This window comes from Oncorhynchus keta, chromosome 1 (assembly GCF_023373465.1).
Source record: "Oncorhynchus keta strain PuntledgeMale-10-30-2019 chromosome 1, Oket_V2, whole genome shotgun sequence".
NCBI lineage: Eukaryota > Metazoa > Chordata > Actinopteri > Salmoniformes > Salmonidae > Oncorhynchus > Oncorhynchus keta.
Window position 1 is genome coordinate 66,395,697 of NC_068421.1, and position 26,858 is coordinate 66,422,554.

At 45.7% G+C, this 26,858-nt stretch overlaps 1 protein-coding gene across 12 annotated transcripts in view; it reads left to right on the forward strand.

Annotated features, from left to right (window-relative positions):
• LOC118381985 (xenotropic and polytropic retrovirus receptor 1 homolog) overlaps nucleotides 1–26,858 on the forward strand; it is a 100,203-nt gene that overhangs the window by 9,443 nt on the left and 63,902 nt on the right. For all 12 annotated transcript variants that reach the window (XM_052458150.1, XM_052458161.1, XM_052458181.1 and 9 more), the window contains exon 2: nucleotides 1,076–1,127. In XM_052458150.1, the coding sequence (XP_052314110.1) occupies nucleotides 1,076–1,127 (52 nt within the window). The remainder of the gene's footprint in view (nucleotides 1–1,075; nucleotides 1,128–26,858) is intronic.

The window sequence follows — 26,858 nt, forward strand, 5'->3', positions numbered from 1 at the left end:
AATGTTATCTACAAATGAAATGTTTCTCTTGGATTAGTGTTCAATATGAGCATACAGTAATAACTGACTGCATTATTATTGCTCAGGTAGAACAGAGAACAAACTGCGTTTCTGAGTACGTTCCTTCTACATACTATGATTTATCGTCATCCTCTGCTCTGATTATATCCACTTTATACAAACATCAGATAAGAGAATGGCCATATGGAACAGAAGCTACATATATAGTGAGGTTGAGATTCTTTGTCACATCTAAGCTTTGAATTAAAAAAAAACCTTGGTTCTACACTGTCACACAATACACAAAGTTCATCATGCGGGTACCTGTATCTCAGTGAAGGTCACAAGCTTAATTATTTTGACTGGATGGCCAAGAAACGCATTCCCAGTTACTGCTATTGCTGCAGAGAGCCAGTAAGTTAGATTGGTATGGAGGAATAGAGATGTATTCAGTTCCAGGCCTCACAGTCCCAGACTAGAGAATCATGTTAAGATGTCTCTTGTAATTATCTGGCCATATACATTATCTGCAAGGTCAGAGTGATTGAAGGAAAAATAAACTCATTCTGTATAAAGAGGTCTTTGTAGTGTAGGCCAGCCTCCATCTGTTTTAATTTGAAAGATCTGGAAATCTGATAGACATATTTTTCATGATTAAATACAAGTGCATTGATGTCTTATAAGTCAGCCTGGATTCATTATCTGCACACATCTTGGAGGCTGTAACATCAATTATTGCCGAAGGATGGTTATTTTCCCCTGTAGACATTCTGTACTGAGTTTGCCAATTTCATATACCTTTAATATACTGCTATGTTTTCAGACCTTTTGTTTTGTTCTTCGTTTGCATGAAGTCATGTACTTATCATAATATTCATGAGACTGGCTATGTAAGTAGATTACTTGAATGTATCAATCAATAGTATGTTGTTCATTATGTTACCATCACTGATCATTGTAATTATTTGCTCAAATGAAAAAGTGTTAATTGATTTGATTAAATGTCAACTGTCATTGGTTGTACGGTAGTTAAGAAACTGAATAGTGATTATCCCTCTGTTTTTTCCTTTACCAGGCTTTCAAGGATATGCTGTATGCGGCCCAGGACCAGGCCCCATCCATAGAAGGTAAGGAAAGTCCTGGTCCACGGACAGAATGAACTCTCCCTGTACTGCACCCGCTCGGACACCCTGAAAAAACAGGCCCTGCAACAAATAGAGGAAATTGCAGTGATCATCCAGCTACCCCTCACCCGACAGAGCAGCCGCTTTGTGCTGGGTGCAGTGACCACCCCATCGCTGTGCAGATATGGAGGTCGAGGGCCCCCCCAGATCATAGTATATGATACCAAAATGTCTAGAATTTTTAGGAAATTAGTTTAAAACTGAAAAATGATCTCACCCTCATAGAAAAATGTGTAGAATAGAAGGAAATTAGCTTTTAAATGGCATATTTTGAACCATAGCATGAGATGTGCTACAAAATAGCAAATGCTTCTCTTTGACCATGGCAAAAAGTGTAGAATTGCAGAAAAATAGCTTTAAAACTGAAATATTTTCTCATAGCCTCGTGTGTAGATTAGCATTATAACATTTCAAATTTTTTCACCACTGGAGGTCGATGCCCCGGGGCCCCAAATGTGGTAGTCCGGCCCTGCATAAAAGTCCTCAAAATACATCTCTGCATTTCACAATGGTTGCATGATACATACTCAACATCCAATGCCAGTATTTTGATTAATGCCTGAGTTGCCGTGCTGGTATTTGTTTACATGACATAATCTCACATTTCCACAATGCATAGCCTACTTACAGTACCAGTCAAAAGTTTGGATACATCTTCTCATTCCAGGGTTTTTCTTTATTCCAATATTCCAGCGTTTTTCTTTATGTTTACTATTTTCTACATCGTATAATAATAGTGAAGACATTAAAACTGAAAGAACATATGGAATCACGTAGTAACCAAATCAAAATATAATTTATATTTGAGATTCTTCAAAGCAACCACCCTTGGCCTTGATGACAGCTTTGCACTCTTGGTATTCTCTCAACCAGCTTCATGAGGTAGTCACCTGGAATGTATTTCAACTAACAGCTGTGCCTTAAGTTAATTTGTGGAATTTCTTTCCTTCTTAACACGTTTGAGCCAATCAGTTGTGTTGTGAGGTAGAGGTAGTATACAGAAGATGGCCCTATTTGGTAAAATACCAAGTGCATATTATGGAAAGAACAGCTTAAATAAGCAAAGAGAAATTACAGTTCATCATTACTTTAAGACCTGAAGGTCAGTCAATATGGAAAATGTCAAGAATTTTTAACGTTTCTTCAAGTGCAGTCGCAGAAACCATCAAGAGCTATGATGAAACTGGCTCTCATGAAGACCGCCACAGAAAAGGAAGACCCAGAGTTACCTCTGCTGCAGAGGATACGTTATTCAGTGTTACCAGCCTCAGAAATTGCAGTCCAAATAATTGCTTCTCAGACACATCTCAAGTAACAGATACCTCTAAACATCACCTGTTCAGAGGAGACTGGGTGAAACAAGCCTTTATGGTCAAATTGCTGCAAAGAAACCACTTTTAAAGGACACCAATAATAAGAAGAGACTTGCTTGGTCCAAGAAACACGAGCAATGGACATTAGATCAGTGGAAATCTGACCAAGAAGGAGAGTGATGAAGTGCTGCATCAGGCCTCAACAATCACCCGACCTCAACCCAATTGAGATGGTTTGGGATGAGTTGGACCCAAGTGTGAAGGAAAAGCAGCCAACAAGTGCTCAGCATATGTGGGAACTCCTTCAAGACCGTTGGAAAAGTGTTCCAGGTAAAGCTGGTTGAGAGAATGCCAAGAGTGTGCAAAACTGTCATCAAGGCAAAGGGTGGCTACTTTGAAGAATCTAAAATATTATATATACTTTTTTGCTTACAACATGATTCCATATGTGTTATTTCACAGTTTTGATGTCATAACTATTATTCTACAATGTAGAAAATAGTACAAATAAAGAAAAACCCTTGAATGAGTAGGTGTGTCCAAACTTTTGACTGGTACTGTATATCAGATGCTCTGTGTGGAAGAGGGCATGAGAACTCTCTCCAGACGTCATGGTTGTACGGCCTGCCACTGATCTGTGAACGGTGTCTAGTTCTAGTCCTCTGGGGAGTTGCATCTCTCTGAAGGTCGACTTCCAGGAGACTGGGCCGTCAGGTCGGGCCTTTCTGCCGAGGTGTGAGGGAGACATTATTTCCAGTCAGTGGTTCTGTATGTGTTGGATGTGTGTGAGAGTGGTGTGTCTACAGTATCCACTGACCTTGTTGTTTCCAAAACCACCGTTCCGGGGGAATGGGAAAGAGAGGAAGTTGGCAGGTGCGGCTGATAGGGTTGGAGATTGATTCAGCAGAATAAAGACCTGAACAGGGCTGGAACAAGCACAGGAAACAGAAGCAGAACTGAGTGTCCTCAATGGTCAGCTGGCTGGAACACACCCTCACTGTGTCCAGAGTTGGAGTTTGAGAAATTGAAGGGGTGGTGGGTTTTTGCCACATGACTCCAAAAGAATACTGACTCACCACTCATGAAGCTTGGAATGAGCTGACAAATACCTCACTGTCAGACTGTTTATAGTCTCTAGTACAGAGGTCTGTAGTTGCTTCATGATGAGAGGAAAACAGCCTAGTGAGCTGCTGTTGACAGACCATTAATCACATTGCCAAACTTTCACCATCATATTTCAGCCAACGATGCCATGTGAAGCCTAAATGAAAGAGTTTGTGTGTCTAGTCTGTGTGTCTAGTTTGGCATTAACGTATGTGAGCTGTCTTTCCTTTAAACACCATTCTCCCGAGGGTGTCAGGTTGGCCTTATCCCCAACATGGCTAATGAATCCTGTTCTGTCTGTCCTCTGTCAGAGCTGCCATACACAGGTCCCTCACTCACTCCTCCATCTCTGGGACAATCCTACCCCTCCTTTAAATTCCAGTGAAGGGTAAATGGATGGAAACACAGATGGATAGGAGGAATACATGGGGGACCAAATAACTGTACAGGAGCACACAGTGAAGGTTATTGAGACTCTGCATTGTAGCACCAGTCACTGTTTACTTTTCATATGAGGAACAAGATTAACAGGCTTCCCATGAAATACAAGCTTAGCATAGCCTCCTCACACAAACCCTGTGTCAAATCTGATTGAGTTAAAAAAAAGTAAGGATTTTTATTAAATCACCCCTCAACGAAAGAATAATTACTTGAATCTGATTTCTGAGATGTTTTTTTTTTCTCTCTCGGCAGCGAGGCCTACCGTGTCTGAGTGAGATATGGTATTCTGAGAGAGTACTAGTGCCTCCGGGAGACAGTTTACTGGGTTATTACCGCCCCCGTTACTGACCCGCTACCTGATATAGCCTAGTTGTAGTAGAGATTCGACATGAAGAAGTACAAGACTTCAAAGCCTCTGTCAGAGCCTTCTCTTACTGCAGGCTTCTGTCAAATACTTCAGAAGTGCATGTTACTCCAGCAAACAAGGATATGGCCAGCTGTAGTCCCGTAGGATTTGAGATGTGTGCTATGTTTTATACATAGCCTACCTTAATGACTGAAGAAGGTTTCTCCCATGTGTATGATCAGCACTCTGAATAAGACATGGAACCCTAAAGGGATATGACGTTCAGCTCCACGAGTTCCACAAAGAGTCTGTCAACAAGTGCCCCAAGACATTGATGGGCAGCAGCAGGGGCAGATGTAGAGCACAGTGTGTGTGTGTGTGTGTGTCCATTGTTTTCAACACCATAGGCTTTCCTGTGGTCAGGCTGAGAGCATTCTTTGGATGGTTTGAATGCGAGAGACATGTTCGATGGAGATGAATATCTTAAACTTTACTAGAGACATAATCCCTCAGCTTTGACTCAATACTAGATTGCCCACACAATACAACCTGTTGCATTGGCGTTGATTTTTATACCAGACTGATGAGGAAAGTCATATTTTGATGTTGACAAATGCCTTGTTCAGCACTCCCTACCTGACTGTGATGAATGTTCAGTAATTAAGAAAGCTTGTTCTAGTTACATGCAGCACCAGAGTGGCTGTAGTGCCTCGTATACCATTTAACCTCTTGTGAGATCCTTTGTTCTTGCTTCCTAGTTTTAATTAAAACAGCATTTGCACTGCAGCTTAGACCAGGGGAACACACTGAGGAGCAGCTGGCTTGAGTTCAGGCTCCCCTGCTCCTCTCTCTCCCTCCAGTGAGATTGTATTAGATAATGTCCAATTCAATTAGCCTGCCGATTATGAGATTTGAGAACAATAACTGCAGATAAACACAGCAATGGGAGGAATTAGTCTGCCCCCGGAACTATCTCTCAGTAATGTTACATGCCATAGTGGCATAGTCATAGGCAGTGTTACATCAGAGGTGATCCAGGATGATTGACGAGGGGAAGGGCTCTCCCACCTCCCAGCAGCTTGACCGAGGTGGAGGGGGAATGTGGGTGAAGTGTTGTGCTATTGACTGCTCACAGGAAGACACCAGAAATATGATTTCCCACGGACAACACGTATATTGGGTTAGTTAGCCAAGGTCTTGGGTATCACAAACTGGCAGTAAAATGTTTTATAGTCTCTCTAGGCTGCTCTATAATACATAGCTTGGAGGACTGAAAGCCTTGTGTTTTTATTGCATAATGAAACTGCAGATTGAATGAATGAGGGGAGTCTTTGTGTGTTCCCCTGAGTACCTTACCTTCCTTGTTGAGGTTTGATGCATAATACCTCTGTGTCGGTGTTGTTCTGTGATATTAGTGTATGGAGCAGCTGCAGTTTCACTGGAGAGGGATAAAGCACCATAATAAACCATGATGGTTTTAGGAGCAGCCTTCTCCCTCTTTCCTTGCTCTCACTAGTGTTTAAAAACACCCTTTTCTCCCCAATTTCATGGTATCCAATTGGTAGTTACGGTCTTGTCCCATCGCTGCAACTCCCGTACGGACTCGGGAGAGGTGAAGGTTGAGAGCCGTGCGTCCTCCGAAACACAACCCAGCCAAGCAGCACTGCATCTTGACACAACACCCACTTAACCCAGAAGCCAGCCTAACCAATATGTCGGAGGAAACACCGTACACCTGGAGACCGTGTCAGCGTGCATTGCGCCCGGCCCGCCACAAGAGTCACTAGTGCGCGATGGGACAAGAGCATCCCTGCCGGCCAAACCCTCCCCTAACCCGGACGACGCTGTGCCAATTGTGCTCCGCCCCATGGGTCTCCCAATCGCAGCCGGCTGCAACAGAGCCTGGACTCGAACCAGGATCTCTCGTGGCACAGCTTGCACTGTTATGCAGTGCCTTAGACCGCTGCACCACTCGAGAGGCCCTCTCACCACTGTTTCTGACCCAGCTCTCAGTGCAGCCTGATTACACTGTTATTGCAATGAAATATGAGACAGTTCATATCTTGATTACACAGCTAGCATATGTTTTTGTATGGAATACAATGTGTTGCTTCAGCCAGCCATTTTCACCCCTCCTCTCTTCACGCCATGGCGATGGAGGTTTTTCCTGTGTATCTCCAACAATAGCAGAACAGCAATTGTGACTCGACTTCAGTCCTCAGGTGCAATACCAGCGGCAGGCAACTCAGTCAACAAAGACCAAAGCGCCCGCCAATCAGATTATTATGTCGGAAGCTGACGTGGAGGGAGACAATTTTAGAAGTTTTCTTGATTTTCGCTGGTTGTAAAACTGGTGAGATAGTGACGTGTGAGTATATCACGGTTGCAGCCCCAGACAGACTCCCCTGTCTGCGTTGGTGGAGGTCCACAGAGTGGAGCGGTGCTGTTATCAGAGAGGAGAGGGGGACAAGCCTGCTGAGAGACCAGGTACTAGCAATTAGCCTGCCTGCCTTTCTCTGATCAAAGACCACGGAGCAGCACTACACTCACTCACTCATTCACTCTCATCCTCAATATTGCAGCCTTTTGTTCTCACACCTCAACTGGACACATTATTATTGCACTTCAAAGCCACCTTCATTGAATGAATTAAGGAAAATAAACATGGTAGTAAAAACCTCAGTGCTGCCATTCCCCTTTTTGCGCCAATGAATTTCATATGAGGGGGAATATTAATGTGATAAGTACGCAATCCACTTGATGAATGCGCTAACATCAATCACATCAATCCCAGATACCACAGATACCTCCACCTTTCATGATGCTTTCCACTCGCAACTCTCCGCTGTCTGTAATGGGCAGCCTCCATTTTGTCTGTTGCTGTTGGTTGCTGATGGACATGGCTGGCTATTTGAAGCCTGGTGGTGGTATTGTTTTTGTGATTGTTATCCCACTCACGTGTGCCTAGGTACAGCAGCTGTTATTACAGTGGGCCCAGCTATAGGAGAGTCCCCTGTGTGGCTCTAGAGCAGGAGTTCTCCCCAGTAGCCCAAGGACACAGCCACTGTACATTCAGTGGGCCAGTAGCCTAGCAGCCAGGGTCTCCCACCAGCCTGCATTATTGATGGGCTGTCTTACAAGCTGCCGCTCCGATTTGGATGAAAATGCTATTTGCTCAGTGTTTGTGGGTTTATTCCTCCTCAGCAGCGCTAACTGCCTGCTACCACCTGTATCTCAGTCTTCTGGATGTGCATCGGTAGACAAAGCCTTGCTTGTTCCAGCTTTTACAGTAGGAGGAGAGGAGGAAGAAGCCCAGGGGCATTTATCTAGTGGAGATTGTTAAAGATGTCAAGGAGTTGAGGGTAGTATACTAGGATAGTAAACATTCTGGCTGATGCTCCAGAGAGGGAGATGGGAGGGTCAATAAAGAGCTGAGAGGGAACTCAAGGTCATAGATTAATCGAAGCAGGGTAATGAACATGAAAAAGCAGGGGACTAATTGGATGAAGACTGGGGAGATGCTGTTCCCTCTCCTTCTTTATCAGATGGAAGGATGGCCAGAGAGCGAGAGAGAGGGACTTAAAGCAGCAGACAGACTAGAGGGTCCCATGGCTCATCTCCAATGCATGCTCCCCTCCACATTATCTCTGCAGCTATAGTGCACACTGCAAGAGAACAGAAAAAAACCTTGATAGATGAAAGTCTTTCCATCTATTATTCATCTGTGAATTAGATCTCGCATGAATGGTGAGAGGGGAAGTGGGGTGGTGTGGGGGGAGGGGTGAACAGGAGGTTATTGGAGCTCGCAGGAGTCAAGGTCTTTCCGGAGAACTGGCACTTATTCTTTTAAGGTATTTGAGCAGTATGACGAGGGCTGTAATTAGTGGTTTATCCCGATCTCGCTCACAAAAAGGAAGCATGGTGTAACGGCTCTCTTCTATCTCCTCCTCTGATGAAGAGGTAGAACAAGGATCGGACCAAAATGCAGCGTGATGATTCATGATATATTTTAATGAAGGAAAAATGATACAAACAGAAACTACAAAAGTAATGAAATGAAATAACGAAAAACCGAAACAGCCCTATCTGGTGCAAACACAAAGATAGGAACAATCACCCACGAAAACACTCACAGAAAATGGCTGCCTAAATATGGCTCCCAATCAGAGACAACGATAATCACCTGACTCTGATTGAGAACCGCCTCAGGCAGCCATAGACTAATTAGACACCCCACAAAACCCCAACACAAAAAACACACCACAATAACCCATGTCACACCCTGGCCTGACCAAATAAATAAAGAAAACACAAAATACTAAGACCAAGGCGTGACACATGGAGGGGGACGTCCTTATGAAGACCAACATGTGCCAGCGGGCTGTGTGTTGGCACTAATCTGGGTATCATATGGATGGTCTGATAGCCAACAGACTGACTGAGATGAGAATGAGTTGAGGGTGTTGTTATTTGCTCAGGTCTCAGGAGTCAGAGAGTTTATTCAGAATTAAAATGCTTTCAGACATTGTCTCTGCTCTGTTGACTTGGTTCTGTTCACCGTGACAGCCAGGTTACTGAAGCAGCTTTAATCAGGGCACAGACCTAATCAGTAGCTTGTATGGCTGCCATCAGTCATGTTATGTCAAACTTAACCTTTTTCTTGCATTCATGGACATGATCAGTCTTGCATGGGTTGTGGCATATTGATTTGTTTTAGCTGTGTGCATTCCTCTTTTTTCAAGAAGTATTCTGAAAAAATAATCTATTGAATTATTGAGTAGTATTCAGTCCATGTCCATTAAGAGTCTATAACTAAATGATTGAGATTCTATATAACTATTGAAACAGGTTGGTTTGTGATGCCTACATTCACTGACAGCACAGTATGGCATGTGTGTGAAGAGCAAAAAGCAACTACAGTCTGAGAAAAATAGAGACATACTATGCCCTTGTCTGTAGTCTGTGTGTTTATCGCCTCTCTCACACACTCTCACACATATAGAGTGCACAAACACCCGGGGGTGGGCGTGGCTGAACCCTGGGTGGTGGCGGCAGTACCATATGTTCAAGTCTTTTTATTTGTGTTGATGCAAATCAAATGCATTCATTACATGCTCTTCTAATCTTTCAGGTTAACAATGTATCTTCCAAAGCTGCCGAGCTGGGGAAATGAGAAACTGTTCCTAATCTAGAAGTACAATTAGATTCATTGTGTAACGATGTTCAACTCACACATAGCGATTTCTCAAATGTCAATTCTTAATCACGTTTTTTCCACTATTGACTTCTAAACACACAATACGAAGCATTGTGTCCCAGTGTGTGTTTGTGTTTGTGTATGTGCACACGTGCTAGCAGTGTGTAGGAGAGACAGTGTCCTTCAGTGCTCCACTCTGTCCATTGTCCCTCTGCAGAGATGGCTGGAGACTGTTAGCTGTTTGGCTGCCGGTATCCTCCTGGGTAACCTGCTGTCTGGTGGCTGTTGCTGGAGGTCTGTGTTGGCCCCTCCCTCCCTCTATATTCCACTGTCTCTCCCACTGACTCTTTAATCTATATTGTAATTCTCACCAGAGGGGAGCAGGTGATGACAGAAAATATCTCTGAAATGCTCTGACTAGTTATGGTAAAGCTTGTGTCACTGCTTTTGACAGATACATTTTAGGCCCGTACAGTTGCAGGTCTAGTTGCGCTATTTGACTCGACAGTTAAAGATGGATCTATTTTGAGTGGGCAGTAGGAAATAGGATCTTTTTTTGCAGAATGTATCCAAGTGGCATGTTGGTTTAAATTGAGTCCCTTCCCATGGGGTCAGTATAAGTGAGTGGGAGAGAAAGAGAGGGAGAGACAGAGAGAGAAGTTGGCCGTTCCTGCATTGAGTTGGAGCTCCCCATGCTCAGTTGTGCCCGTGGGCTAAAGTGGCAGAGGAGAGACTGGTGACATTGACAGTGATTGGAAGATAGTAAAGCAGTGAGCTAGAGTCTTGGGGATGGCATCTTCTCTCCTCTGTTAAATGCTCTCATTACAAGGATGAGCAAATAAGTGTTTTTCCATCAATTACAAAATTTCACAGAGAATAGATGCTGTATATGACCATATCTATCTTATTTGAGTGCAAGGGGTCAACCCATTAAGGCAATAATGTGATTTTTATTATTATAGTAGTGAATCAATTATTCAATGATCTAGTGTCTGGACAACTTGTTTGGTTTTATATTAAATAATGAATGATTAACACTGTGTTAGATTGGAAATATGGCCTCTCTTCACAAATCTGGTAATTTATCCCAGTTACAGAAAGACATTGTGAAGTTAGACATACATTGTATTTAGAGGAATGGATCGTATGTGTTTATGGTTTACAGTGCTTTAATCTACAAATCAGAATTTATGTAGAAAGCAAAACATTTGTGATACAACAATATTCCACATAGAGATTAATATATTAATTTGCAGTAAATAAATACTGTTGTGACAAATGCGGATAATCCTGAAATAGATATTATGTCATTTTCAAAGAAACACGTTTTGGATACTTATCTGGTGTAGCAGGAGAACTGCAATTACTTTAAATATGGCTTCACATGACCAACAAAGTGTTCCTTTAATATATCCTCTTTTTCCTAACATATTCATAATAATCTCTTTGTGGAGACTCGAGCGATGGACCAGCATTTCTTTCATTAATCTTTGACCAGCTTGCTTAGCCCTAGAGACTTCCGTTAGGCTTCAAAACACTGGACTGCCACATACACACACACACACACACACACACTCAAACACTCAAACATACGCACTCTGGCAGGCCCACTATACACACTGTTACAGTTTCTAGCGCCTCTGTTGTGCAGCTGTTGGAAAATCGTCCCAAATGTCTGTCGTTGAGCTAGTAGTTCTATGTCAAGAATGTGAGCGTTTCTATTTCGTAACACTTAATTTTAACCGTCGCTATCATATGGTGGCCTCGGGAAATATGCATATTTCATGTCATCCGCAGCTTGTGGATAATATATTCGGGATGAGTGTTAATAATAACCAATTACCGTTGTACAGTGAGTCTAATCCTGCGTCAGAGTTTTCACACCATGTGGTACCATGTAGCCTCCGTCTCTCTCTCTGCCCTGGGGACGGACTGGGACTGGGACTGGGACTGGGACTGGGACTGGCTGGTGCCAGGAAGCACAGAGAGAGAAAAGCACCAAGCCACCGGTGGAGAAGGGACTTAATGTACTTACTCTGATAGGGTGTCTACTCAATCCACCCTCGTTGTTTCACCACCACCACCAAAACAAACCAGCCCACCATCTCCCAAGTGTGTTAATATGCTGTGTGGTTACTTCAGGAAATACCCTGCCATATTGTTACCTTAATCTCTTCTATTGTGGTTCTAGAAATGACCATTTGTCTATGGATTCTTCTCTCCCCAGGCAAAATGCATGTTGTCCTGACAGTCAACATCTCATAATTAGGCTCCATATGCCCAATTAGTATGCAGTTAAATTGAGCATAACAAACCTATTGTTCCCTTGGCATGAAAGTGCAGTCTGCAGTAAGAGCTCATTTTCATGTTAGACTTGAGATGTGTTTCTAGTTATTTTTTACCTTTATTTAACTAGGCAAGTCAGTTAAGAACAAATTCTTATTTTCAATGACAGCCTAGGAACAGTGGGTTAACTGCCTGTTCAGGGGCAGAACGACAGATTTGTACCTTGTCAGCTCGGGGATTTGAACTTGCAACCTCCCAGTTACGAGTCCAACACTCTAACCACTAGGCTACCCTGCCGGACCAAATATATGTGCAAATATACGTGACTGTTTGTATAAGTGTTTCTTCTGAGAAACCAAGAGGGGTGAACAGAGCTAAACCTCACAGCCAAAGGTAACCATGGCACTCAGTTCGTGAGCAAAATCCATTTGGACATTTTTTTCACATTCAAGGGGCCAAAAACACTCCGTTGGCTGTTGATAGCTGACAACATGAGATCAGATTTTCATGGCCTAGAAAAATGTAAGACCTTGTGCTACACTTGTGATGTCCCAACAAGTTAAATATATTGTGTTTACAAAAATCGTCCATTGACATAGGCCTAGCCTAACTGATTTCCAGATCTGTTATTTAGCTACTGCAGCAGCTTGCGTCTGCTTTGCATAACTTCCCCTTAGATCAGGGCTAGCCTTTGTTTCCCTTCTGGCTGCAGTTCTACCTGACAGGGAGGACTCGTACAGTGCATTAGCAAGCTAATGAGCTTGAGCTTTCTAAAGGACAGGATCATATCAGGCTTCAATTAACAGCGTCAGCCACACTGACCCATTTTTAGCTGACCCCCCTGACAACCTGGATAATCTCTCCTTTGTTTTTGTCCCACACACTTCAATCTCTCTCTCTCTCTCTCTCTCTCTCTCTCTCTCTCTCTCTCTCTCTCTCTCTCTCTCTCTCTCAAGCTTTCTCTCTCTCAAGCTTTCTCTCTCTCAAGCTTTCTCTCTCTCAAGCTTTCTCTCTCAAGCTTTCTATGGTCTGTTTGGAGCTCTTCTTTCTCTCTCTCTCTCAAGCTCTCTCTCTCTCTCTCTCTCTCTCTCTCTCTCAAGCTTTCTCTCTCTCTCTCAAGCTTTCTCTCTCTCAAGCTTTCTCTCTCTCAAGCTTTCTCTCTCAAGCTTTCTATGGTCTGTTTGGACTGCGTTTAGGTTAATGACATTATAGAGCGTACTGCTCTCTTTCCTTAGAGACAAAGCCCCTCTGCCCTTGCCGAGCTCTTTGAACACAGCAGGCCCCTGACCCATGCCGCTCCACTGACAGTGTGCCACACACACACCCTCCGGCTCCCAAACCAGCCTTCCTCTCTCCCCCCTATCCAGGAGCCTTCCCACTGTTAGCCTAAATGCTCACCCATGGCTATGGATTTGATTCAAATGTTTCTGGGAAGCCAGATCGATCAAGTGCCTCATGAACATTACTGTCCTAAGTAAATGCTTTGCCTGTTGGATGAAATCACTTGCAATTTGGGGTGGTTGCATTTTGAAATCAAATTGTATTTGTCACATGCGCCGAAGACAACAGGTGTGTAGACTTTACAGTGAAACCTCCCCCTCGGATTTATACGGTTCCCTAAAATAGAAAATGTTCCGGTTATTTGTGATATCTGTTGGGATCTCAGGTACTTTGTATTGTGTGAACCATGATGCTTTATTCTTCACAATGATCAGATCATGATGAAACATGAGTCACTATAAGAGGCATGGGAAATACCTCTTGATTTAATTGAATCAGGAAATAGCAGCTAATTTAATCATTTCAAGTATTGGATTCCACATTCCCCTCCCGCTATGTCCTGCTATGATGCATATCCTGTGAAGCAGTTCATTACTTAGGTTAAAACGTCTTTATTAGCCGTTTTATAGGTACCATTCTGAACAGGTATCAGGTGTAGCATTGCATTGGAAAGTGATACCAAAATGAAAACAGCCTGTTATCACACAGGGGAATCTAATAACATGACATAATAGCGTAGATCAACTTTCTCCAACGGTCCATTATTTCCAGAGTTGTTATTTTTTCATGACTCCCTGGTGACTTGATTTCCTGTATATAGTCCAGACACAGTTTAACCAGGCCAGATAGAGAACCAACAGCTCTCAGAGATTAGAGCGAGCAGCTAAAATAAGATTTTAAATAAGTTCATCTGAACTTTCCAGTGCAACTCTCAGAATCAGCTCTCACCAAGAAATACCTCCAAGACAGTCACAGTTAACATTACCGTATGTCCTTCACGTCACTTTTAGAAATGTGCTATCTGGCAGTAAGTAATTCATAGCCAAGGTTTTAGCGTTGTTAGTGCTCTGATTGGGGTGAGTGCTAGAGAAGTGTGTAACAACCTTGGAGGAGTCTGTGTGTAGTGTGTAAGCCTAGACAGATGCTGCAGATGCTGCATATCCGATCCAGAGTCCTATATAGAGAGATTTCACATTGATAATTGTTGCCTTGATATTTAGCACACCATGTGGAGAAGGTACATCTATAGTAGACTACTTTCATCATCAGTGACAGACGTATATAGAGTTGTGATAAGAACCGGTTTCTTAGTCTGACCTGAGTGAGATGATGTGTGTGTAGGCGGTTATCTATCTTGATAGCTGAAGTCTTACTGCAATAAGAATTCACTAATAGTTACAATGACCATCCAAAAGTTAGCTGTTGCTGTCAGTGAAGATATTTGGTGTTTCATGCCTATTAATTGGCTGTCATGGGACAGCTTCCTACTGTCAGCCTGTTTCACACAGAGTGCAGGGTGTGCGTGTGTGTTCGCAATTCACTTCATTATTGTCATCAAAGAGAGGCTTTACGCCGTGGTTCTTATCGAAAGGCTGCAGGCTGCAGCAGTTAGAATGCCAGGAAGGTCTGAAAGGAGACCTATCTGGCATTCTGAGAGGACTAGCTGACTGACTGACTAGCTGACTGACTGACGAGCTGACTGACTAACCGACTAGCTGACTGACTAACCGACTAGCTGACTGACTAACCAACTAGCTGACTGACTAACCAACTAGCTGACTGACTAACGGACTAGTTGACTGACCGACTAGCTGACTGACCGACTAGCTGACTAGCTGACTGACTGACTAACCGACTAGCTGACTGACTGACTGACTAGCTGACTGACTGACTAGCTGACTGACTGACGAGCTGACTGACTAACCGACTAGCTGACTGACTAACCAACTAGCTGACTGACTAACCAACTAGCTGACTGACTAACGGACTAGTTGACTGACCGACTAGCTGACTGACCGACTAGCTGACTAGCTGACTGACTGACTAACCGACTAGCTGACTGACTAACCGACTAGCTGACTGACCGACTAGCTGACTAGCTGACTGACTGACTGACTAGCTGACTGACTGACTGACTAGCTGACTGACTGACTGACTGACTGACTAGCTTACTGACTGACTGACTGACTAGCTGACTGACTGACTGACTAGCTGACTGACTGACTAGACTAGCTGACTGACTGACTAGCTGACTGACTGACTAGCTGACTGACTGACTGACTAACTGACTGTAGCCTGCTGCTAACTGAGGCACTCCTGAACAAGTTCCCATCTCAATTAATTATTTGGCAAGACTTCTACTGAAAGGCCCTACAAAATGTGAAAATTCACTATAGGTGACAATAATAATGTCTCAACCTAACAATATAATTATTAACTCTCCCAGAGCACTGTCTCAAACACAGAAGAGATGTAATAGTATTGTACAGTACTGTAATGGCAATGAATAGATGTATTCTAAGATCTCTGAGAACATGACCATAAAACATGTGATAACTTAACCCCGGTGCACTCTGTTAATGGCACGGTCACATTAGGTTAATGGACCCAGCAGCATCCTCCAGTCTCACTAGCTGTGCTTACACCACATCTCCCATCCTAACAGTAGCCAAGACTTCCCTCAAGATTAATGGGTCCAACTTTGACTATTGACACAACACTTATCTGAGCATTTATGAGCCCACTGTTGCATGGCGTCCTCATATCTCCTCATAAAGACGTACAGCTACAGTTTAGCCCTGCAGCGTCTCTATGCTTCAGCTGCTGCTCTGATCCTGACAACTTAAAGGACATTTCCACCTAAAAACTAACTTTTGGTATTTGTTTCATTTGTCGATTTGTTGATGTAGTCACAAAATGTTTTGCATGTCAGCGATCAAGTTTTCAAGATGTGTTACTGTCACAATTCAGAAATACAGCCGGTATGAAGCATTTTGCATCAGATGATGCAAAGTGCATCATACTGTCTATATTTCTGTGTTTTGAAAGTTATACATCTTGAAAACTTGATCGCTGACATGAAAAACATTTTGGGACTATCAACAATGGACTAATTAAACAAATACCAAAATATCATTTTTGAGTGGAATTGTCCTTTAACTGTCCACTCTGCAGCTTCATGAGCATTTTCCACTGGCTGTTAATAGTTCTGTATCACAAACAAACAAGCTCTAGTGTTCTGTGCTTTAATGCATATGTTGTTGTGTGACTTCACTGCAACAGTTAGAGGAGAATGAGAGGATGAGATCCCCCTGAGGGCTTTGATTCCCCTCTACCTGAAGGATCAAACACACACTCTGAGGAGAACATCACAAGGCCTGTCACTGGCGGTTATGCTAACAGATTGCCTTGACTAAACTTGTGTCTGTCACTGAGTGAGTAGGCAGCGTGTGTGTGTGTGTGTGGGGGTGTGATGTGAGCTCCGTTCCTGCAGCCTTGTACTCTATCTCTACAGTCTGTGCTGTGTTGCCAGGTGTCTGCTGCCTGCCTTCCTGTGTTTGTTGTTCACAGTGTGTGCCTGACCGGGGGATTGGAAATGTAATAATTGGAACATGTGCCAGAACATTGAACCATAATATCACAGATTGCTTTTGACACTCTTCACCAAACAGAATATTGTGATATTGTACCATGTATCCGTAAATACTGTATACTTTATATACAAAAGTATGTGGACACCTTCAAATTAGTGGATTCGGCTATTTCAGCCACACACTTTGCTGACAGGTGTATAAAATCGAGCACACAGCCATGCATTCTCCATAGCCAAACATTGGCAGTAGCATGGCCTTACTGAAGAGCTCAGAGATTTTCAACGTGGCACCGTCATAGGATGCCACCTTTCCAACAAGTCAGTTCGTCAAATTTCTGCCCTGCTAGAGCTTCCCCTGTCAACTGTAAGTGTTGTTATTGTGAAGTGGAAACGTCTAGGAGCAACAATATTTCAGCTGCCGACGTGGTAGGCCACACAAGCTCACAGAATGGGACCGGTGAGTGCTGAAGTGCGTAGCGCATAAAAATAATCTGTCCTCGGTTGCAACACTCACTACCGAGTTCCAAACTGCCTCTGGAAACAGCATCAGCACAGTAAATGTTTGTCAGGAGCTTCATGAAATGGGTTTCCATGGCCGAGCAGTCGCAAACAAGTCTAAGATCACCATGCGCAATGCCAAGTGTCAGCTGGAGTGGTGTAAAGCTTGCCGCCATTGGACTTTGGAGCAGTGGAAATGCATTATCTGGAGTGATGAATCATGCTTCACTATCTGGCAGTCTGATGGAAAAATTTGGGTTTGGCAGATGCTCTGAGAATGCTACCTGCCAGAATGTATAGTTCAGCATGACAATTGCACAAAGTGAGGTCCATACAGAAATGGTTTGTGGAGATTGGTGTGGAAGAACTTGACTGGCCTGCACAGAGCCCTGGCCTCAACCCCATAAAACACCTTTGGGATGAATTGGAATGCTGACTGCGAGCCAGACCTAATCTCCCAACGTCAGTGCCCGACCTCACTAATGCTCTTGTTGTCACACCTGTTCCCGCTCCCCCTCTCTGGCGCTCGAGGGCAACAGGCAGCCCATCATTACACATACCTGTCATCATCATTACGCGCATCTGCGCAATATTTGATTCACCTGGACTCCATTACTTTGTTGATTGCCCCTCAATATCTGTCTGCTCCTCAGTTTGTTCCCTGTGTCAGTATTATTGTCGTTGTGTTTTTCATGTCCAGACGCTGTCCTGTCTTGTTTCTGTTTATTCATTAAATGTTCACTCCCTGTACTTGCTTCTTGTCTCCAAGCATCTGTCCTCACAATTGTGGCAGAATGGAAGCAAGTCTCCGCAGCAATGTTCCAACATCTAGTGGAAAGCCTTCCCAGAAGAGTGGAAGCTGTTATAGCAGGAAAAGGGAGACCAACTCCATATTAATGACCATACGTTTGGAATGAGAGGTTCGACGACCAGGTGTCTACATACTTTTGGTCATGTAGTGTATTTTGATATTTCTCTCTGCACATGTAGTTCGGGCTTTTTTTCTGCAAATGTTTTTATTTGTATTATTCCATCCTGAGACCTGTTGGCAGTTGAGTCCAAACTAGTAAAAATCACGAGCCGACGCACACCCAACATTTTTTGGAGAGGTGCTGACTAACGAAGAGTAAACTGTAGAAAAAGAAAGAAAGGAAGTTGCACACTCTATACATGCTCCCAACCATTTTTATTTGATTATTATTGGTTAGGTTTACACATTAAATTGTTGGGAGCACATAAGTGTGCAAATTCCTTTCTTTTTATACAGCTGAGTCAGTTGAGTACAAACTAAAACAAAAACTGCTTTGAGTTCCATGTGAAGTACAGACTGTACAAAAATAAATCATAATAGCAGGTGTGGACTGGAGCCAGTTAGACAGCCAGAATAATAATAGAGGAATGATAGTTGAATGAAGACATTCAGACACACTACAGAGTGACTTACACATACACACACACACACACACACACACACACACACACAGAGCTGGCTGGCAAGCACAATGGATCCTTGAGGAATAGCAGATGTATGAATTTATGTGTGATTGGATGATGGCCGGGAGATACAGTCAGCAATAGCGCGGTAGTCCTACACGTTGCCTGGATACAGCCGTCCCCTTATTGTGTGAGTGGCCCTGAGAATGAGTGACAGGCTAAGTGTTCTGCAGAGGTATGCATCTGATCTCTGTTTCTCCTACTCTTCTTCTCATTACTGTTTCTGTTCTATATACAATCTGCATTAATACCCCACTAATTCTGACACACTCACTTACGTCTCTCCCATTTCATAGTTGAATCACTAGATATGTCTGCAAAGCCTTTTAACTCTGGATCTGTGCTGAATCCTGAATGTCTAATTATGATTTAGATGAACATACTGTCCGACCACCGACCACTAATGTATTCTGCTCTGTTAATTTACTACAGTAATTTACAGTATTATGTCAGGAGGACCGTTTGGATGTTACAGCCTGTCTGAGTGGAGGACTGTGTGTTTGGATGTTACAGGCTGCCTGAGTGGAGGACTGTGTGTTTGGATGTTACAGGCTGTCTGAGTGGAGGCCTGTGTTTGGATGTTACAGGCTGCCTGAGTGGAGGACTGTGTGTTTGGATGTTACAGGCTGCCTGAGTGGAGGACTGTGTGTTTGGATGTTACAGCCTGTCTGAGTGGAGGACTGTGTGTTTGGATGTTACAGGCTGTCTGAGTGGAGGACTGTGTGTTTGGATGTTACAGGCTATCTGAGTGGAGGACTGTGTGTTTGGATGTTACAGGCTGTCTGAGTGGAGGGCTGTGTGTTTGGATGTTACAGGCTGCCTGAGTGGAGGACTGTGTGTTTGGATGTTACAGCCTGTCTGAGTGGAGGACTGTGTGTTTGGATGTTACAGGCTGTCTGAGTGGAGGACTGTGTGTTTGGATGTTACAGGCTGTCTGAGTGGAGGGCTGTGTGTTTGGATGTTACAGGCTGCCTGAGTGGAGGACTGTGTGTTTGGATGTTACAGCCTGTCTGAGTGGAGGCCTGTGTTTGGATGTTACAGGCTGCCTGAGTGGAGGCCTGTGTTTGGATGTTACTGCCTGTCTGAGTGGAGGACTGTGTGTTTGGATGTTACAGGCTGCCTGAGTGGAGGACTGTGTGTTTGGATGTTACAGGCTGTCTGAGTGGAGGGCTGTGTGTTTGGATGTTACAGGCTGCCTGAGTGGAGGCCTGTGTTTGGATGTTACATGCTGTCTGAGTGGAGGACTGTGTGTTTGGATGTTACAGGCTGTCTGAGTGGAGGGCTGTGTGTTTGGATGTTACAGGCTGCCTGAGTGGAGGACTGTGTGTTTGGATGTTACAGCCTGTCTGAGTGGAGGCCTGTGTTTGGATGTTACAGCCTGTCTGAGTGGAGGCCTGTGTTTGGATGTTACAGGCTGCCTGAGTGGAGGCCTGTGTTTGGATGTTACAGCCTGTCTGAGTGGAGGGCTGTGTGTTTGGATGTTACAGGCTGCCTGAGTGGAGGACTGTGTGTTTGGATGTTACAGGCTGTCTGAGTGGAGGACTGTGTGTTTGGATGTTACAGCCTGTCTGAGTGGAGGTCTGTGTGTTTGGATGTTACAGGCTGCCTGAGTGGAGGACTGTGTGTTTGGATGTTACAGGCTGCCTGAGTGGAGGACTGTGTGTTTGGATGTTACAGCCTGTCTGAGTGGAGGACTGTGTGTTTGGATGTTACAGGCTGTCTGAGTGGAGGACTGTGTGTTTGGATGTTACAGGCTGTCTGAGTGGAGGGCTGTGTGTTTGGATGTTACAGGCTGCCTGAGTGGAGGACTGTGTGTTTGGATGTTACAGCCTGTCTGAGTGGAGGCCTGTGTTTGGATGTTACAGGCTGCCTGAGTGGAGGCCTGTGTTTGGATGTTACTGCCTGTCTGTGTGGAGGACTGTGTGTTTGGATGTTACAGGCTGCCTGAGTGGAGGACTGTGTGTTTGGATGTTACAGGCTGTCTGAGTGGAGGGCTGTGTGTTTGGATGTTACAGGCTGCCTGAGTGGAGGCCTGTGTTTGGATGTTACATGCTGTCTGAGTGGAGGACTGTGTGTTTGGATGTTACAGGCTGTCTGAGTGGAGGGCTGTGTGTTTGGATGTTACAGGCTGCCTGAGTGGAGGACTGTGTGTTTGGATGTTACAGCCTGTCTGAGTGGAGGCCTGTTACAGCCTGTCTGAGTGGAGGCCTGTGTTTGGATGTTGTTTGGAGGCCTGTGTTTGGATGTTACAGCCTGTCTGAGTGGAGGGCTGTGTGTTTGGATGTTACAGGCTGCCTGAGTGGAGGACTGTGTGTTTGGATGTTACAGGCTGTCTGAGTGGAGGACTGTGTGTTTGGATGTTACAGCCTGTCTGAGTGGAGGTCTGTGTGTTTGGATGTTACAGGCTGCCTGAGTGGAGGACTGTGTGTTTGGATGTTACAGGCTGCCTGAGTGGAGGACTGTGTGTTTGGATGTTACAGCCTGTCTGAGTGGAGGACTGTGTGTTTGGATGTTACAGCCTGTCTGAGTGGAGGACTGTGTGTTTGGATGTTACAGCCTGTCTGAGTGGAGGACTGTGTGTTTGGATGTTACAGCCTGCCTGAGTGGAGGCCTGTGTTTGGATGTTACAGGCTGCCTGAGTGGAGGACTGTGTGTTTGGATGTTACAGCCTGTCTGAGTGGAGGACTGTGTGTTTGGATGTTACAGGCTGTCAGAGTGGAGGACTGTGTGTTTGGATGTTACAGGCTGTCTGAGTGGAGGACTGTGTGTTTGGATGTTACAGGCTGCCTGAGTGGAGGACTGTGTGTTTGGATGTTACAGCCTGTCTGAGTGGAGGACTGTGTGTTTGGATGTTACAGCCTGTCTGAGTGGAGGACTGTGTGTTTGGATGTTACAGCCTGTCTGAGTGGAGGACTGTGTGTTTGGATGTTACAGCCTGTCTGAGTGGAGGACTGTGTGTTTGGATGTTACAGCCTGTCTGAGTGGAGGACTGTGTGTTTGGATGTTACAGGCTGCCTGAGTGGAGGACTGTGTGTTTGGATGTTACAGCCTGTCTGAGTGGAGGACTGTGTGTTTGGATGTTACAGCCTGTCTGAGTGGAGGACTGTGTGTTTGGATGTTACAGCCTGTCTGAGTGGAGGACTGTGTGTTTGGATGTTACAGCCTGTCTGAGTGGAGGTCTGTGTGTTTGGATGTTACAGCCTGTCTGAGGGGAGGACTGTGTGTTTGGATGTTACAGGCTGCCTGAGTGGAGGCCTGTGTTTGGATGTTACAGCCTGTCTGAGTGGAGGACTGTGTGTTTGGATGTTACAGCCTGTCCGAGTGGAGGACTGTGTTTGGATGTTACAGGCTATCTGAGTGGAGGCCTGTGTTTGGATGTTACAGCCTGTCTGAGTGGAGGACTGTGTGTTTGGATGTTACAGGCTATCTGAGTGGAGGCCTGTGTTTGGATGTTACAGGCTGCCTGAGTGGAGGCCTGTGTTTGGATGTTACAGGCTGTCTGAGTGGAGGACTGTGTGTTTGGATGTTACAGCCTGTCTGAGTGGAGGCCTGTGTTTGGATGTTACAGCCTGTCTGAGTGGAGGCCTGTGTTTGGATGTTACAGGCTGTCTGAGTGGAGGCTGTGTGTTTGGATGTTACAGGCTGCCTGAGTGGAGGCCTGTGTTTGGATGTTACAGGCTGCCTGAGTGGAGGCCTGTGTTTGGATGTTACAGCCTGTCTGAGTGGAGGCCTGTGTTTGGATGTTACAGGCTGCCTGAGTGGAGGACTGTGTTTGGATGTTACAGGCTGCCTGAGTGGAGGACTGTGTTTGGATGTTACAGCCTGTCTGAGTGGAGGATTGTGTTTGGATGTTACAGCCTGTCTGAGTGGAGGACTGTGTGTTTGGATGTTACAGGCTGTCTGAGTGGAGGCCTGTGTTTGGATGTTACAGCCTGTCTGAGTGGAGGACTGTGTGTTTGGATGTTACAGGCTGTCTGAGTGGAGGATGTGTGTTTGGATGTTACAGGCTGTCTGAGTGGAGGCTGTGTGTTTGGATGTTACAGCCTGTCTGAGTGGAGGACTGTGTGTTTGGATGTTACAGGCTGCCTGAGTGGAGGATGTGTGTTTGGATGTTACAGGCTGTCTGAGTGGAGGCTGTGTGTTTGGATGTTACAGCCTGTCTGAGTGGAGGCCTGTGTTTGGATGTTACAGGCTGCCTGAGTGGAGGCCTGTGTTTGGATGTTACAGCCTGTCTGAGTGGAGGCCTGTGTTTGGATGTTACAGGCTGTCTGAGTGGAGGCTGTGTGTTTGGATGTTACAGGCTGCCTGAGTGGAGGCCTGTGTTTGGATGTTACAGGCTGTCTGAGTGGAGGCCTGTGTTTGGATGTTACAGGCTGTCTGAGTGGAGGACTGTGTTTGGATGTTACAGGCTGTCTGAGTGGAGGACTGTGTGTTTGGATGTTACAGGCTGCCTGAGTGGAGGACTGTGTGTTTGGATGTTACATGCTGTCTGAGTGGAGGACTGTGTGTTTGGATGTTACAGGCTGCCTGAGTGGAGGACTGTGTGTTTGGATGTTACAGGCTGTCTGAGTGGAGGCCTGTGTTTGGATGTTACAGGCTGCCTGAGTGGAGGCTGTGTGTTTGGATGTTACAGGCTGTCTGAGTGGAGGACTGTGTGTTTGGATGTTACAGGCTGTCTGAGTGGAGGACTGTGTGTTTGGATGTTACAGGCTGTCTGAGTGGAGGACTGTGTGTTTGGATGTTACAGGCTGTCTGAGTGGAGGACTGTGTGTTTGGATGTTACAGGCTGCCTGAGTGGAGGCTGTGTGTTTGGATGTTACAGGCTGTCTGAGTGGAGGCTGTGTGTTTGGATGTTACAGGCTGTCTGAGTGGAGGCCTGTGTTTGGATGTTACAGGCTGTCAGAGTGGAGGCCTGTGTGTTTGGATGTTACAGGCTGTCTGAGTGGAGGCCTGTGTTTGGATGTTACAGGCTGCCTGAGTGGAGGACTGTGTTTGGATGTTACAGGCTGTCTGAGTGGAGGACTGTGTGTTTGGATGTTACAGCCTGTCTGAGTGGAGGCTGTGTGTTTGGATGTTACAGCCTGTCTGAGTGGAGGACTGTGTGTTTGGATGTTACAGGCTGCCTGAGTGGAGGCCTGTGTTTGGATGTTACAGGCTGCCTGAGTGGAGGCTGTGTGTTTGGATGTTACAGGCTGCCTGAGTGGAGGATGTGTGTTTGGATGTTACAGCCTGTCTGAGTGGAGGATGTGTGTTTGGATGTTACAGGCTGCCTGAGTGGAGGCCTGTGTTTGGATGTTACAGGCTGTCTGAGTGGAGGCCTGTGTTTGGATGTTACAGCCTGTCTGAGTGGAGGACTGTGTGTTTGGATGTTACAGGCTGTCTGAGTGGAGGCTGTGTGTTTGGATGTTACAGGCTGTCTGAGTGGAGGCCTGTGTTTGGATGTTACAGGCTGCCTGAGTGGAGGCCTGTGTTTGGATGTTACAGCCTGTCTGAGTGGAGGCCTGTGTTTGGATGTTACAGGCTGCCTGAGTGGAGGCCTGTGTTTGGATGTTACAGCCTATCTGAGTGGAGGCCTGTGTTTGGATGTTACAGGCTGCCTGAGTGGAGGCCTGTGTTTGGATGTTACAGGCTGCCTGAGTGGAGGACTGTGTGTTTGGATGTTACAGCCTGTCTGAGTGGAGGCTGTGTGTTTGGATGTTACAGGCTGCCTGAGTGGAGGCCTGTGTTTGGATGTTACAGGCTGTCTGAGTGGAGGCTGTGTGTTTGGATGTTACAGGCTGCCTGAGTGGAGGCCTGTGTTTGGATGTTACAGGCTGCCTGAGTGGAGGACTGTGTTTGGATGTTACAGCCTGTCTGAGTGGAGGACTGTGTGTTTGGATGTTACAGGCTGCCTGAGTGGAGGACTGTGTGTTTGGATGTTACAGGCTGTCTGAGTGGAGGCTGTGTGTTTGGATGTTACAGGCTGTCTGAGTGGAGGCCTGTGTGTTTGGATGTTACAGCCTGTCTGAGTGGAGGCCTGTGTTTGGATGTTACAGGCTGCCTGAGTGGAGGCCTGTGTTTGGATGTTACAGCCTGTCTGAGTGGAGGCCTGTGTTTGGATGTTACAGGCTGCCTGAGTGGAGGACTGTGTGTTTGGATGTTATAGGCTGTCTGAGTGGAGGCCTGTGTTTGGATGTTACAGGCTGCCTGAGTGGAGGACTGTGTGTTTGGATGTTACAGCCTGTCTGAGTGGAGGCCTGTGTTTGGATGTTACAGGCTGTCTGAGTGGAGGACTGTGTGTTTGGATGTTACAGGCTGTCTGAGTGGAGGCCTGTGTTTGGATGTTACAGCCTGTCTGAGTGGAGGCCTGTGTTTGGATGTTACAGGCTGCCTGAGTGGAGGACTGTGTGTTTGGATGTTACAGGCTGTCTGAGTGGATGCCTGTGTTTGGATGTTACAGCCTGTCTGAGTGGAGGCCTGTGTTTGGATGTTACAGCCTGTCTGAGTGGAGGACTGTGTGTTTGGATGTTACAGGCTGTCTGAGTGGAGGACTGTGTTTGGATGTTACAGCCTGTCTGAGTGGAGGACTGTGTGTTTGGATGTTACAGGCTGTCTGAGTGGAGGACTGTGTTTAGATGTTACAGCCTGTCTGAGTGGAGGACTGTGTGTTTGGATGTTACAGCCTGTCTGAGTGGAGGACTGTGTGTTTGGATGTTACAGGCTGTCTGAGTGGAGGACTGTGTTTAGATGTTACAGCCTGTCTGAGTGGAGGACTGTGTGTTTGGATGTTACAGGCTGTCTGAGTGGAGGCTGTGTGTTTGGATGTTACAGGCTGCCTGAGTGGAGGCCTGTGTTTGGATGTTACAGGCTGTCTGAGTGGAGGACTGTGTGTTTGGATGTTACAGGCTGTCTGAGTGGAGGACTGTGTGTTTGGATGTTACAGGCTGCCTGAGTGGAGGACTGTGTGTTTGGATGTTACAGGCTGTCTGAGTGGATGCCTGTGTTTGGATGTTACAGCCTGTCTGAGTGGAGGCCTGTGTTTGGATGTTACAGGCTGTCTGAGTGGATGCCTGTGTTTGGATGTTACAGCCTGTCTGAGTGGAGGCCTGTGTTTGGATGTTACAGCCTGTCTGAGTGGAGGACTGTGTGTTTGGATGTTACAGGCTGTCTGAGTGGAGGACTGTGTTTAGATGTTACAGCCTGTCTGAGTGGAGGACTGTGTGTTTGGATGTTACAGCCTGTCTGAGTGGAGGACTGTGTGTTTGGATGTTACAGGCTGTCTGAGTGGAGGACTGTGTTTAGATGTTACAGCCTGTCTGAGTGGAGGACTGTGTGTTTGGATGTTACAGGCTGTCTGAGTGGAGGCTGTGTGTTTGGATGTTACAGGCTGCCTGAGTGGAGGACTGTGTTTAGATGTTACAGCCTGTCTGAGTGGAGGACTGTGTGTTTGGATGTTACAGGCTGTCTGAGTGGAGGCTGTGTGTTTGGATGTTACAGGCTGCCTGAGTGGAGGCCTGTGTTTGGATGTTACAGGCTGTCTGAGTGGAGGACTGTGTGTTTGGATGTTACAGCCTGTCTGAGTGGAGGACTGTGTTTGGATGTTACAGGCTATCTGAGTGGAGGCCTGTGTTTGGATGTTACAGGCTATCTGAGTGGAGGCCTGTGTTTGGATGTTACAGGCTGCCTGAGTGGAGGACTGTGTGTTTGGATGTTACAGGCTGTCTGAGTGGAGGCCTGTGTTTGGATGTTACAGCCTGTCTGAGTGGAGGACTGTGTGTTTGGATGTTACAGGCTGTCTGAGTGGAGGCCTGTGTTTGGATGTTACAGCCTGTCTGAGTGGATGACTGTGTGTTTGGATGTTACAGCCTGTCTGAGTGGAGGCCTGTGTTTGGATGTTACAGGCTGTCTGAGTGGAGGCCTGTGTTTGGCTGTTACAGCCTGTCTGAGTGGAGGACTGTGTGTTTGGATGTTACAGGCTGCCTGAGTGGAGGCCTGTGTTTGGATGTTACAGCCTGTCTGAGTGGAGGACTGTGTGTTTGGATGTTACAGCCTGTCTGAGTGGAGGACTGTGTGTTTGGATGTTACAGCCTGTCTGAGTGGAGGACTGTGTTTGGATGTTACAGCCTGTCTGAGTGGAGGACTG